Genomic DNA, 15,133 nt, shown 5'->3' on the forward strand with positions numbered 1-15,133 from the left:
TCCCCCCCCCCCCCCCCTTTATGTCGGGGGCATACAAAGCACCATAATTATAGCATTTATGTGTCAATATAAAAATTAAACGTCCCTGCAACCATCTCTTTTCCATGTTATCATCTTTTTTATAGGAAGCAAATGTGCTGCTTTAACCCTAAGAAAGAACCAAAGCTTTATCTTTGGTATAACATGTTTCAGAAGACAGATATTTTCAAAAAGAAAATAAACAAGAAAAACGCCATAACAGCAACCATAAGCCCTTTATGACCATTTTTTTTCAAAGGCAACATTGATTATCATCTTTTTAGTATTTCTACTTTATCTTGACAAAACCACCTTCCGTTACGAACAGTTTCACATACACACTTCTAAATTCACGATATTTAGAGTTCCCACTTAACCGACAACAGCATCGTTTCTAGCTTGAATGTTCTCATTTGTTACAACAAATGAACTGGAAAGGGTAGGAAGTGTTCTTACACTGTAGGGTAAGATATCCGATTTCACAAAACCTTAACAATGAGTTTGAAATCGATGTCTGATTTTCTCCAAATCCAAAGGTCTTTAATATTTCACTGTTACTTACTAGCTTCGAAAAAACCCGATTCTGTACAGAAATCATACGATTCTTTATCTCATAAATATATACAACTAAAAAGTGTTTTTGATCGTTTGAGGAATAGATTGTAATGATTCATGGATTTACACTATGGGGATTATGGGATCTGATCTAATAAAAGTCACGTTTGTCTATAGAAACCTAATTTCCTAACGAACGAGGTTAGTCCTATATGTGTTTATACAAATATGTCCCAAATCAACGGAATTTAGCTATAATACAGAGTAAAATGCACGGAAAAATAAATGGCTGACTAATAGAAATCCGTTATATACAGAAACAGAAGCATCCGGACTAACGGAGTTCTCATGTATACATAAAACCGAAACATTCGAACTAACAAGCTTATCCTACATACAGAAATTAAAATGACTAAACTAAAGCGGTTTTCCTGTACACAGAGACTGAATGATTTCTCCCATGCACTGAAAACAATGTGTCCGGAATAACGAGGTTTCACTGTATACAGAAATCATTCTAAACGCTAAGACTACATATAACAACGTTCTGATACTCAAATAAAATTGTTTGAGTAAGTCGTTTCCATTTTGTACCGGATTAAATTAACTGTATACAGTTTCTAAACAGTATTCAACATTTCCGGACTGTGGAATTTTCACTGTAAATAGAAACCAAATACAGTAATCCAGTCTAACGAGGATCCGGAGTATATGGAATTTCAACTGTGAAACGAAACCAAAAAGTTCAGTCTAACGAGGATTAGGTATATGATTGTATATATATGTAGATAAAATACCTTCGTAGTTAATTTGTCCGTCCCCGTCTATGTCAGCTTCTTGTATCATCTCGTCCACCTCCTCATCTGACAATTTCTCGCCGAGATTTGTCATCACGCGACGTAATTCTTCAGAACTGATTTGTCCGTTTCCGTCCTTGTCGAATACTTTGAAAGCTTCTTTTATATCTTCTGTAGAATCCGTGTCCTTTATCTTTTTAGCCATCATCACAAGGAATTCATTAAAATCTATAATTCCGTTACCTGGAATACAAAGTTCGTTAAGTTGCATCAGTAAATGAATTATGTAATATCAAAGTTTAACTTTATACCCACAGTTTTACTTGATACACACAAACAGTGTACGTTCATTTTTTTAAAATTAAACGTGTCGCAATAATTCATGACCGACTGATCCCTTTTTCAAGCTAAGGATAGCTTGGCAAATGGACAAGTCTGTCTTGAAACGTTGCGACACGTTTAATACGTACATTGTTTGGGTATTAAGTAAAAAATTGATATTTATCAATTTGTGTTTTTTATTGATTAACTATAAACATCTGAGTTGTTAGTTATTTCTAACTGGACTCTGATCATCGAACGAAACGAACCTTATTGGGATTGAATGTGATAATAATAAAAAACAAATAATATAATAAAATGTGTTTATTTAGATGTGTTTTTCTTTGCTTTCTACGAAATTGTCTCTATCTGTAATAAGGCACTAATGCCGCCATCTTCATTAGTTCACCAATGTTACGACAAGTCAATCCAGTGCTCCAAATGAATGCTACGAAATGACTACCTAAATATGAGTGACATGCATGCACTATGTATCTCTTTGCCAGACGTGCAGATACGAACCGGTATCCAAACCATTGCGTTTATGGCTTTGTGAAACCACAAATTAATTTGATATAACGTGTTTTCCGTAACATTTAGTATTGCTTATAAAGAGCTAGACATATTATGAACACGGCGGTACTTTTTATTTATAAAGTGTATAGCTGATCTAGATCTCTATCCCTACAAAAGGTAATAACATGGCATTTAATCTTCAGTGAATCTGTAAATCTAGTTCACTTAGTCAGCGTTTCCTTAGTTTCCTCTGGCCCTGACACCAAACTTAGACATTTTGACACCAGATAACTAGGCTTATCTGCCAAACTGTCCAAGTCTGGTGTCAGGGCCGGAGGAAACTCGGGCTATCTAAATCAAAACATGCTAATAAATGTAACTGGATTTCTCTTCTTCTATTGTTCCTGTCGTGTCACATGGCCACATCAAACTAAATTTGAAAATACTATTCAATACAGTTTAAGTAACATTAAGCACACATATATATCTACGTCTTAAGAAAGGAAAGAAAAAGTCAATTACATACAGCTTTATATATTGAAATTAACACACATACCAAAGTTTTATACTTTATTTTTGGGCTAATCAAATACTGATTCGATTTAAATTGCAAACTGTGCAATAATGTACACGTATCTGATAGGAATTGAAGAGTGTCGAAGTAGTCTCCCTTTCTATACGAATTTCATCCAGACTATGAGAACCAATGCATCGTTAGGAACTAATAATTATGTAAAAGTGTACGACATTTTAATTGAGATAGCAAATTAATTCATGTTTGATGATCTTAAGAATTGTCGTCACGAGCTGAGTTGCGATAGCTCTTCTGTCACCAAATCCCATTCAAACTAAACAACTTTCTCTACAGTTTCTTGCATGTCTTCTGCAAACAAGCTGAATATATATTTTTTCTTATATAACGGTCGTTACACTCTGAATGTTGGTAAAAAATATACATAGGAAATGCAGTTATTTTTATCACCGCAAAAAACCCCAAAATGTATAAACTGTTTTACGTCTTCTTACTTCCGATTAATGTGAGAGAAAATGTCTCTAAAATGTTTGGAGGGAACGGTTTCGAATGATCAAGCTCTCCCAGGGTTCCTTGCGCTACCTTCATTCACGTTCGCAAACCATTCATTATTCTCGTTCAACAAGACTATTGTTGTCTGCGCAAGCTACGCCGAACAAGTGATCAAGCGTCTGGTTGAACAAGACTAACCATTCATTTGACCTCGAGGTCATAGTAATTTCTACCGTGACAAAATGCTCATGTCAGATCATGAAAATTTGAGAATGATCTTTAAGGGCTCTCACCAAAAAGACATTAAATCAATCGGTTCAATATTTTGTCTAGTTTACTGCATTGTTCTTTTTTTCTCTCTTTTTATTGCCTATGCATTCAGAGTGATATTAGACATTTTAGGTTTTTAGATCAGCTTTCGGCAAAAAACGTCATCCCCAATGATGGTATATGGTGTTGATCTACACCCCAAAACGCCTATACATGTACCATATCTCTGACATATGTGTTTACTGAAACAAATTTTCGGGTCCCGTTATATCAAAAGCACATACTATACGAAGGTATAAGGAAGAGATTTTGGTTAAATTGTATTTTTTTAATTTTTTTTTGGCGAATATTTCGTTTCGCGATTCTCCTACAAACACAGTATGTTTTTTTTAAATTATTTATGAGTTCACCTGCCCGAAAGGGAAGTGAGCTTATGCCGGGGCGGGCGTCTGTCGTCCGTCCGTCCCGCGTCCGTCGTCAATATTTTACTTTAAACAACTTCTTCTCAATAACTAAAAGGCCCAGGGTGATGATAATTTGCCCAGAAGCAAACTGGGATGAAGGCCTACCAAGTTTGTTCAAATGAATAATCTTGACACACTTTCAAGGTCACAGAGGTCAAATGTGTTAAAATCTTTAAACGGCTTCTTCTCAGTAACCAAAAGTCCCAGTGTACTGATATTGGGCCTGTAGCATGCATGGATGAAGGGATACTAAGTTTGTTCAAATGAATGAACTTGACCCACTTTCAAGGTCACAGGGGTCATATGTCTTAAAATCTTTAAACGGCTTCTTCTCAGTAACCCAAAGTCCCACTGTACTGATAATGGGCCTGTAGCATGCATGGATGAAGGGATACTAAGTTTGTTCAAATGAATGGACTTGACCCACTTTCAACGTCCCAGCGGTCATATGTCTTAAAATCTTTAGACGCCTTCTTCTCAGTAACCAAAAGGCCCAGGGTACTGATATTGGGCTTGTAGTATGCATAGATAAAGGGATCCCAAGTTTGTTCAAATGAATGACCTTAATCTATTTTCAAGGCACAAGGGTCAAATATGTTTAAAACCTTTAAAACAACTTCTTCCCAATAACCAAACGGCTTTGGATGATGATATTTGGCCTGTAAGATGCTGGGATGAAGTGCTACCAAGTTTGTTCAAACAAATAACCGTCATCTATTTTCAAGGTTACAGGGGTCAAATGTGTATAACACCTTTAAAACAACTTCTTCTGAATACCCAAGAGGCAAAGGATAATGATATTTGGCTAATAACATGCTTGGATGAAGGGCTACCAAGTTTGTTCAAATGAATGACCTTAATCTATTTTCAAGGCACAGGGGTCAAATATGTTTAAAACCTTAAAACAAATTCTTCTCAATAACCAAAAGGCCTTGGATGATGATATTTGGCCAGTTACATGCTGGGATGAAGGACTACCAAGTTTGTTAAAAAAAATGACCTTCACCCATTTTCAAAGTGACAGGGGTCAAATGTGTTTAAAACCTTTAAACGACTTCTTCTGAATTACCAAAAGGCCTAGGGTTATGATATTTTGCCAGTTAGATGATGGAATGAAGGGCTACCAAATTTGTTGAAATGAATGACCTTCGCTCATATTCAAGGTCACAGAGATCAAATATTTTTAAATTTTTAGATGACTTGTTCTGAATATTCAAAAGGTCCAAGGTAATGATATTTGGCCAGAAGCTTGATAAGTCGGAAAGCTATAAACACTGTTCAACTTAATGTCCTCGTTCGACTTTCAAGGTCACAGGCGTCATATGTGTAATTCATGTAATAGATTCTAATGAATCGAACACAGATATTTTGCCTGTAGCTGTATATTAGTCCACTTTTAAGATAACAAGTGTGAGATTAATACCAGGTGAGCGATTCAGGCCCGTTGGGCCTCTTGTTAATTATATTGTAGTAATAGTGGTGCAGCCGAATAACATTTAAATATTTTAGTCGAGATAAGAAATATAAATATGTTAAAAAAATACTTGTGATCTGCACTCTTTCCGATCTGTATCAAGCGATGGTAAATACATATCATGTACATTAAAGATCAGCTCCAGATAAAGCCAATACTGATTCGCCACTAGTTGAATGTCTTGTTTCTCCTATATAAATGTACGTACCATCTATGTCCGCCTCATTAACCATGTCTTGGATAGTTTGTTCGTTTGGGGACTGTCCCAAGGACCTCATCACTGTCCCCAGTTCTTCCGTTGTTATGGTACCATCGCCATCTTTGTCGAACAAGCTGAAAGCCTCCTTGAATTCTGTAAGCAAAACAGTCCGTGATATATATAACGTTGTTCTAGAAACGTTTTAATGAATGGTCCCGACTTACTAGTAACGAATAATAAAACTGAAATTTAAAAATAAATCAGTTTTCCGGTTGATCGTAGCCAAGTTTACCCGGATTCAAAAGCCCCATGCGTCTGCTGCAAAGACATTAATGTGATTTAATAATTGAAAACGTAGGCATTTGTGCACAATCAATAACTTTATCAATAATATAGAACTGACGTCCGAGTAGTATATGAGTAATTTCACCATTTTACCAGATTAATGTATTTTGATATGTAGAAGAAAAGTTCATGTACATATCAGACTACCAAAGTATAATATCTGAGGTAGAGAGTCCTATCACTTTTCTACTGTAGATAGGACAGGAACAAATAATTCTCTGTTCATTTACTGTTACTTTCCTTCATATTCGTACAAACACAATTATAAGTTGACGGCCTATTAAGGGAGTTTTTTTAATTTATTCTCAATAATATTTCAGAAAAATATTAACATTGCAAATACCATGACCAGTAGTGCAATAGAAAAGATACCTGCTGTATAATCAAGAGGGCCGATGAGCGAATCCGCTTCGCAGGGAAGTTTTTGGTGAAAAGCGAAATTAAAAAAAAATTCTCGTACTCTTTGGTAGAGTGAATATGCAAGCGACTCCAAGTCAGAAAAAAACCGAATTTCACTTGAGCTCTTTTTCGATGGAGATACATATGTACAACACCGAATGATGTGACTATCTACCTTAATTCGTGAAGTGCAATGTGTATTAAGTTACACCTTCATCAAATGAGAGACCAGTCTTGAGCGTTAGTATAGATAGATAAGACTAGTACGAGATGACGTAACGAATAAATACAGATGTTAAAGCCAATTCATGACGTCGTCTCGTACGTTATAAAGTGGTTTGGCGTAGGAATTCGTAAGAAAGCAAGAAAAATGGACATTAAAATATATTGGCGGTCAACGAGGTGACAAATGAAACATAGGGCATTATATAGAGGTTTTATTGTATAAAGTGCTATTGAGAGTGTGAACACTTGTTTATACTTGTAAATATTGCAAATCATGAAGGAAAAAAATGCACGTTGGAAATATCTGCATCATAAAAAGAAAAGCTCTCTGCCTGATTTAAAATAAAACAACGACAAGGAGGACCATGCTTTACTGTATAAAACAATAAACATACCTGTTATCTGTTCATCTGATAGCTTTTCAGTCTGAAAGAAAAACATAAATTAATGAAATAAATAAATGAAATAGATAAATTCTGTTAATTGAAAATCTATAGAGTCATATTTACTCGTACAGCCTTTTTTTTAAATTATTTGTTGAGTAAATAACTACATGTAGTAAAAAGAAAAAGGAATGGGAAACAGTAATTTACTTTAAAAAAGAAACACACCTACAATGTATGTAAAGTGTAGTTGTAAACCAGACGAACCCAGGGAGATAACTCTAGGAAGCCTAGTGCAGGGTCCGCACTTAAATCTTGTGGACAACTGATTGGTTAAGAAGAACCAATATTATCTAGAAATTAATTTATTGAAAATGGATTTTGGTGGAAAAATTGATTTAAATTACAGCCGAGGGACTTCCACAGTTTTTATGCGATTTGCAATCTTTTCGTTTAATATATATAATTTTACGCATGTTTTTAACTTTTATTCACTGCACATAGCTTACTCAAGTTATAAAACAGGGCTGCTTATAAAAGAAACCTACAGACTGTGAGTTCGTCCAGTTACCCGAGGATAATGATAGATTGTCGAGAGTGAATGTCCCAACGAGATGTGAACACTAATGGCTCTATCAGCCGCCTAGAGTTTTTAAAAGCGATTATTATCGTTTCCGTATATCTACATTTTTTCAATTAGGGATGGGATGGTATTTTTGAATATCCTGTCGATTTGCACTTTCATGGACAGATACGTTTGCTTGCCACAGTATTTATATTCTCTGAAAATACTCATTAGTCACCGAATTATATACATTATGTGATACATGTAATTACTGTTTTGTTTTTGTCTAAAACCAGCAAAATTACTTTCACGAAACAATGCTCCATTTGAGTAAAAGCTAAACTCTCCCAGAATGCATTGTGGCCCCTACATGTTACCTTTGTTAACACAACACGCTGTTTCGTGATTTGCAACACATAGTGTGATGGTTTAAAAGTCAAAAAGGCGCAAAGTAAATTGTGTCGAACAATGCCGGGAGTAAAGCTTTCAACCCAGGACGCGTTAGTCTAGAAAACTCTGGAAAACAAGATCATTCAAAGTATCCCTCTCTACACTAAAATATCAGTCACTAACAAATGTCTTAGGTGCACACATACTTTTTCAAAGATAAATTTTAATTGCCATTTTAAATTACGTAACGACTGCAAATATCTGCACATTTATCTAAAGGATTATTTCCATCTAGGCGTGTGATACCGGATACAAAGCGCTGGTGTGATTTATGTTGAAATCACGTGTTATGTTAACTTTGAATTTGTATTACATTACAAGTGTAAACAGATTTTTAAATCTGACATCAAAATGACATTATATGTAAACAACATAATGAGAACAGCTTACGTCAGTAACCTTAATCTTCAATTTAATCATTGTATTTATTAAATGCTAGATATATGTATCTGTACGATTAATTTATCTTTGGTTCGTATGCTCAACGTTTGGTTTGATCACGTAACGCAAACTTCATTCTTCAAAACAGGATTTTATTAAAATATATTTGATAAAAAAATTGAGTGTTTCTTGTTTTCAAATGACTATTTCATTATTTTGATTTAGAAGTTCAAGCCGAATTTCAGTATTTTAGAATATGTTTGACATGAACAATGTTTTCATTGTTGAGACTAGGTAGTGCAACACTTTCTCTGGCAACAAGCCAACTACATGCAGAGGATCATGAGGCCGATTACAACCTGGTAGACAAAAATGTTTCAAAATGCAGAGAAAAATGTCGTTAAATTTACTGTATAACATGTTATTTACGCGGGCTGAACTTTTCGCGTTTTTGACCCAAAATAAAAAAATCATATTTTCACGGGTTATAATTTCGCGAAAATGACATAAGAAAAAAATAATTTTGCAGTGTTGAATCACAGAGGCACTCAGAATATGAAGTGCCAAATTAGTCAAATGAATTCGCTCAATTGCAACATACTGAGCAACAATAAGTAAGAGTATTCTGTTAAGCAAATCTGCAATCTATTTTCAAACATCTTGTATTGCTCTTATTGTTAATGAATCGTTACAACCGTATGGTCGTTGTTTCATGACTAAGTCCCGGTCATGAAGTTTATTATAGCGGCTCATCTTACTCTTGTCATAATATTTTGCGGATTTTATTTTTTCGCTATCACGTTATTGACCCGCGAAAACGCGGAAATATCCGGCTATACGGTTTTTAGAAATCTACAATCGGATTCACTAGGATCAATTTTAGTTCGCTGTTTATACAGCCAAAGAAGAATCCCTATTCTAGTAATATAGCAAAATACAGTAAGAACAATAAGTAACTGTTCAGGCCCACCAAGAGAAAAAATCTTATTGGCTGGAGAGGTGCAATGATTCTACTGAGCTGTTAAAACAGCAGTTACTTTTCGGAAAAAAATCACCAAAAAATCATAACAAATATTGATGATGCGATCTCTGTGGCCAAGAATTATGCCCTTGGCATTACGTATGACGTAAAATTCGAAGGTAAACCGTTGACACAGTTACTATCCACAACCTACGAAATGTAAGTCAAAACACGAAAAGATTATTGCTAACTCTCAATCCAAGCGATGTTATCTGGATTCGCTTCCTTCGTGTTGACTGAAGCAATGTCTTGAAACACTGCTTACATTCCTGACCTCGGTCACGAACAAGTCACTTGCCGAGTCACGAACAAGTCACTGGCCGAGTCACGAACAAGTCACTGGCCGAGTCAGGAACAAGTCACTGTCTCAGTCACGAACAAGTCACTGGCTGAGTCACTAACAAGTCACTGGCTGAGTCACTAACAAGTCTCTGGCTGAGTCAAAGGTTCTATTGTTTTACAAGGAAGCTAGTGTTAAACCACTATTGAAAAATATTGGACCAGTAAAACGCTTCTTTATGATATTTAAAAAAATATTGTTTCCGTGATCCTAGAGATGCATCCTAATGTAAGTAGTCTTCGTGAATCTTATTTGATTTTACTTATCCTGATGGAAAAAGTACAGCTGGCACAGAACAATGCATTGATGAACGAACGAACTTAAACCGGAAGTGTGTCGACCTATAGCTAGTAGGCAGAGCTAGAAATGCACAGTTTCGGATTTTTGTGACAATTTATAACGATAAAAGAGGAAAGCTATGCATTTCTTTTTTTAGTCGTGTATTAAATTTTATAACATTTCCTCAGATATATGTATGAATCGACGTTGCTTTATGTAAAAATACTGCAAACCAGCGACTGGTAGCACTTTAGTTTGAACTTATCGATATGCACGTATCAAATTTCTAGTTGTGACCGTAATTCTGATGTATGACTGTAATTTACTTTCATGTTCATTGTAAGGCCAGTTAAATTAGTTTAACCGGATAAACGAAAGCGAACCTAGCCTACAGCATTGAACATACTAACGAGACAATACTTTCACATATACACAATATACACAATATCTCTCTGCAGCCTTGGATGCTAAGTACAGGGCAGTTCTTATCATTTATCTGCTGTAGTTTGTCTCTTGAGTATGCCAAGTTACTGGCGATGTTCTGCGCTCGTCCCTGTCCTATTTGGCTACTGTAAAATCATATTTTTTTCTTGGGACATTAAATTTCATTTCTTTCGTGGATAACCCAAATACCACGAAATCAAATTCCCGCCAAAAACATAAATTTGGTATGATATAGATAGGGGAATATCAGAAATCAGTGAAATATAATGTCCTTTAAACAGGCTAGTATATGAAAACCGCGAAATTTTAACCCCACGAAAATAGATGATTCTACAGTATTTCATCCCTAAACAAGTAAAAGCATTGCAAGTGCATGTATGTCTGCAGTCACTGGTAACTTATTGCCTGGACGTATATGTATATTTCATCTTCGCCGCGGCAACCTGTGGACCGTAGAGAACCCGGAACGCCACAGCACGACTAATATATCTAACCCCTGTCTCAAAGCGCGAACACTTCACACCGGTGCTACAAAGCACTTCAATGACACTGGTCGTGAGAAGTTACAGGGAGTGTGTCACCATATATTGTAGATAATGCGCTGCGTTCCTAAATTGTACATCGAAGGGACAGATGTTACGTAGGAGTGGAGTAGCATATCATCTGTTACATGAATGAGCAGAGTAGTTAAATTACAACCCACCAGTTCATGTTACCGTTTTATATTTCGTTAAATATTAATGCTAGATGTGCTATGATAAACACATGTTCGTGCTACAGATGCTCGTTAGGCCAAACCAATTTGAATTTTAGTTCTTTGGCAACCCAAATTTTAAAACAGGAGCGAGCGAGCGATTTTTTGTTTGTTTTTTAAATACATTTTTCATTTGTCGACAAAACGCAGCCGAGCGAAATTTTTAAATATTTTACAAAACTTGTTTTCATTGTACACAGAAGCAGGCGAGCGATATATATTTTTGTTTACGTTTTATCTCGGATGGCTGTTTCTTTATGATGTTGTACACTGTAACACATGTGACTTTACTAAAAAATACTACTTGTATAGCAACACAACTAAATAATCTGTTATGAAATATAAACAATTCTGTTTCAAAAGTGAATGTCATTGTTGTCTTTTTACCAATACAGCAGTTCAAAAACATCAACAAGAATATTAAGATAGTATGAAATTTAACTGAAGAAAAAACAATAATCTCCACTTTTGGCACAGTACTGCACATACATTCCACTAATTGGTTTTCATTATTAAATACTTTGTTCATGTATAACAAAAAGCATATCAAAACAAAACAATTTATTTAGCATCAGAGCTTTCAAAACAAGTAATAATTTCTCTCTGGAATGACTAGAGTTAAAATAAAATAAAAACATAATATTCAATTCAAGTGAACATTATACAATTATTGACTTTTTCAGGTTAATACGGGGCTTTGTCAACCTGAGAAAGGTGATATTTCCCAAGGCCGCAAGCCGAGGGGAATATCTACTTTGTAATGACATGTTTTTTGTGTGTTGGTAAGTTTATCAAGGGACCGTACAAAAGAAAAGGAAATATATACACCTATTTGTAAATGTGCGACAATTGTTTTAATTTGAATACTGCAAAGTGCTTGAGATTAGAGCGATTTCTGAAATTATACAGTGCTATATATATCCGGTGTAAATTAATATTATAATAAAGCTGATATCTCCGCGGAAAACTTTTCTCTCTCAAAGAGTATTACGCCTTCATTTGAAATAATAGAAATGAACTGAAGATCCGTTTAATGTCACTTCAAAGTGACAATAGATTATCCCTTTGTCGGTCTGATCACAATGCAAGTAGTTGCCGTTATCTTGCAAACACTGTGTTTCGAATGCGTGAACTTAAGCAAATGCAAATCCGTTGTCTTTCCATCCGTTCTGAACGGTCAACAACTGAATTTATCAATGTTACGATCTCCACTGTGGTATAGTGAGGGTCATGTGTGGCATTTTTGAAGGGCACAGAGTGTATTATGTGACGTGGCGCGAGGCGCACGTGCTGTACCTGATATACAGGTGAGTTGTACAGGTGTAAAATGAGTGCCCAATATATAGCGCCAGCTGCAGTAAGCGGTATTCTGAACACAATGTGTTGAGATTTATTTGATAAATAACTTATGTTCGTTTGAAATGTTGAATTAGAGCATATTACTTTTTATGAAAAGCATTTTCATTAGAGGTATGGTAACTACAGTGTATTTTCCCGACGTCATAACTACGCACTGTTATAAATTTCAGACTGATATCCGAGCGAAAGGTTTGAACACTGTGAATTATCATTTTTTTTTTACTCTTTCGTTTTCCTCAGTTAAGACTTGGAACACAAAGTATTTAAGCGGGAAGTAACGTTACAACATTGTCCTCTTCATAGAATGAATTGAAAAATATTTTTCTATTAAACCTATAATCAAGTAATTAGCAATCAACCCAGCTAGCTAGAAAGTACACAAGCTAGCTAGGAAACAAATAACTAAAGACGAAGTGTATATTTACAGCATTCTCCTCAAACATAAAAAACATTGTGCTGTATCGTATTTGTGGAATTAAAAGTGAAACATACTTGAAACTTGAAATCCTAAACATGCAAACAGACAAACAGTAAAAAGTAAACACAGAAAGTCTTTGTTGTCTCTCTCCGTTAAACATTTATAATTATAACAGCGGACGGTAGCCATTGTCTAACCTTTCTAATAAACCGCATGTTTTGTAAAATTGGGACTGAAACACAATTTGTTTACTTTTACGTTTGGAAGTTTATGGTTTCGCCCACGAGTTATCAATATTTTATGTGTATATTAGTGTATGCATATAGTGATCGTAAGTATGTTAACGTTTGCCGGCGTCAACTTTATGAAAAATGAAGTATTTTTTATTTAAATAGCGTTCGTTTAGAGAATGCTACACACAGTTAAGTACACCACCACAAGACAACATAAGCACACATGCATGTTCTTAACTGTGTTTACAGTGTATTAAATATCGCCTGAATTTGTTAATTAATTGAAAAATAAGGAAAATAGTTTTGATATGAAGTTTACTTTAATGTGCCTATTAAAGCTGCCCATGCTTGACGAAACTAGGCTCTGACATTTTATTAACCTCTATATAACGTTTGGTGTCTCTAATAAAGGCCACTTTATATGTACCTCATACAGTAATTACAGTTTAAGTCAAATCCAATATTTGATTTAAGACTTTCATCAAAAGCGACCCGAAGTAGTCAAACCAATGCAGTTCAAGCAGGTCTCAGTTTTAACACTTTTGGTTTGATTTCGTTCAAGTATAGTATCAAGAAAAAACTGACATCAAAGTACACAGTTCATGAGACCTTTAAAATGTGTGAATACATAGGGCAGTCCATAGCGATTGACCGTAATCCATGTGAAAAAGTACAATGTGTTTGGTACGCCAATCCGATTTAACTGTCAATGCGACAACACAAATACCGAGCAGAGAAAACACTACGCTGTCACGGATAGATGAGCACAACGCGATCTACTTATGTTAAATCCAATAGCTCAGATCATTAAAAATAGAATTGAAGTTTTAAAGAATTACACAGAGAAAACAGTCTATCGTAGGAAAAAAGGGTCATATGCCTACGTATGCGATCGCGATACACGGTTTGACTTTTAATGGGTGAAATACGATGCCGTCGTTTTGATTTTGTAATGTTCACAATACATCGGGTGCATACTCTTTTGTACAAGGGCGTTAGATAAATATATTCGGCGCTGAACAGAAATGAATAAACCACGCAACATGACTCGTTAGAGGTTTCGTAGGTAAATGCTAGATCTATTTCAGATTCGACTTGATAAAACCTGGGACTTTATCAGCACTTCATAGGCTCGAAAACACTATTTTTTACCAATAAACATATTTAAACCTATGTATGGTATTTTCTATAAGGAGAAAAAGCATTATATAATTATGCATTTCAACAGCTTTTCTCAGTTTATTTGTCAGCTTTTAACATGATGACAGCTTAAAATGGTACCGTCACCACAAACTGTATATCGTTAGATGAAATAAACATACTAAGTGCAGCCATGTGATTAATGATAAAAGATAAGTCCACACTTACCAGTTCTCTCATCGCTTTGGCGTCCATGGCGATGCCAATTATTATCCGAGGACGGGTTTCGACTAGCAAGGCGCTCCAGATTCCCGATATACCCACATAGATTTGTCAACACGGTTGATTCAATGGATAATGACGGTGGCTTATATTATTGTGTGTTGTTTCCTGTCATTACCTTTAAATATACTCACTTATACACGTACCTGCTACCGAATACAGAGAAGTCACTTTTGGTAAGCAAATACGTTTTACTATTTATATATATAGGTATATTTATTTATGCACAGCGAGAAGAAAGGAAAAAAACCTTGGCTGAGACTTATCTTTGTTAAATTAAATTCAACATGTATATGCGTATATACCATTTCACAACAACACATGAGTAATTGTGTGCACTCAATAAGCGTAAAATACGAGCTGCAGCTAATACGCTTTTATATTTACATTTGCATGGCATTGTCACTATATAGCCTCTTTGAAAGCTGTGTCGTTGATGGGACTTTAATTACCATGCATCACGAGACACAATTCTAA

At 35.3% G+C, this 15,133-nt stretch overlaps 1 protein-coding gene across 1 annotated transcript in view; it reads right to left on the bottom strand.

Moving 5' to 3' along the window:
• LOC110447875 (calmodulin-A-like) overlaps positions 1-14,838 on the bottom strand; it is a 15,954-nt gene extending 1,116 nt beyond the window's left edge. Inside the window, exons 1-4 of the mRNA XM_021493844.1 lie at positions 14,603-14,838; positions 7,003-7,033; positions 5,648-5,791; positions 1,371-1,613 (exon numbers count right to left, since the gene is read on the bottom strand). Of these exons, the coding sequence (XP_021349519.1) occupies positions 1,371-1,613; positions 5,648-5,791; positions 7,003-7,033; positions 14,603-14,629 (445 nt within the window). The 5' untranslated portion in view covers positions 14,630-14,838. The remainder of the gene's footprint in view (positions 1-1,370; positions 1,614-5,647; positions 5,792-7,002; positions 7,034-14,602) is intronic.
• Between the last annotated feature and the right edge of the window lie 295 nt (positions 14,839-15,133).

Source organism: Mizuhopecten yessoensis, unplaced genomic scaffold, assembly GCF_002113885.1.
Source record: "Mizuhopecten yessoensis strain PY_sf001 unplaced genomic scaffold, ASM211388v2 scaffold401, whole genome shotgun sequence".
Classification (NCBI taxonomy): Eukaryota; Metazoa; Mollusca; class Bivalvia; order Pectinida; family Pectinidae; genus Mizuhopecten; species Mizuhopecten yessoensis.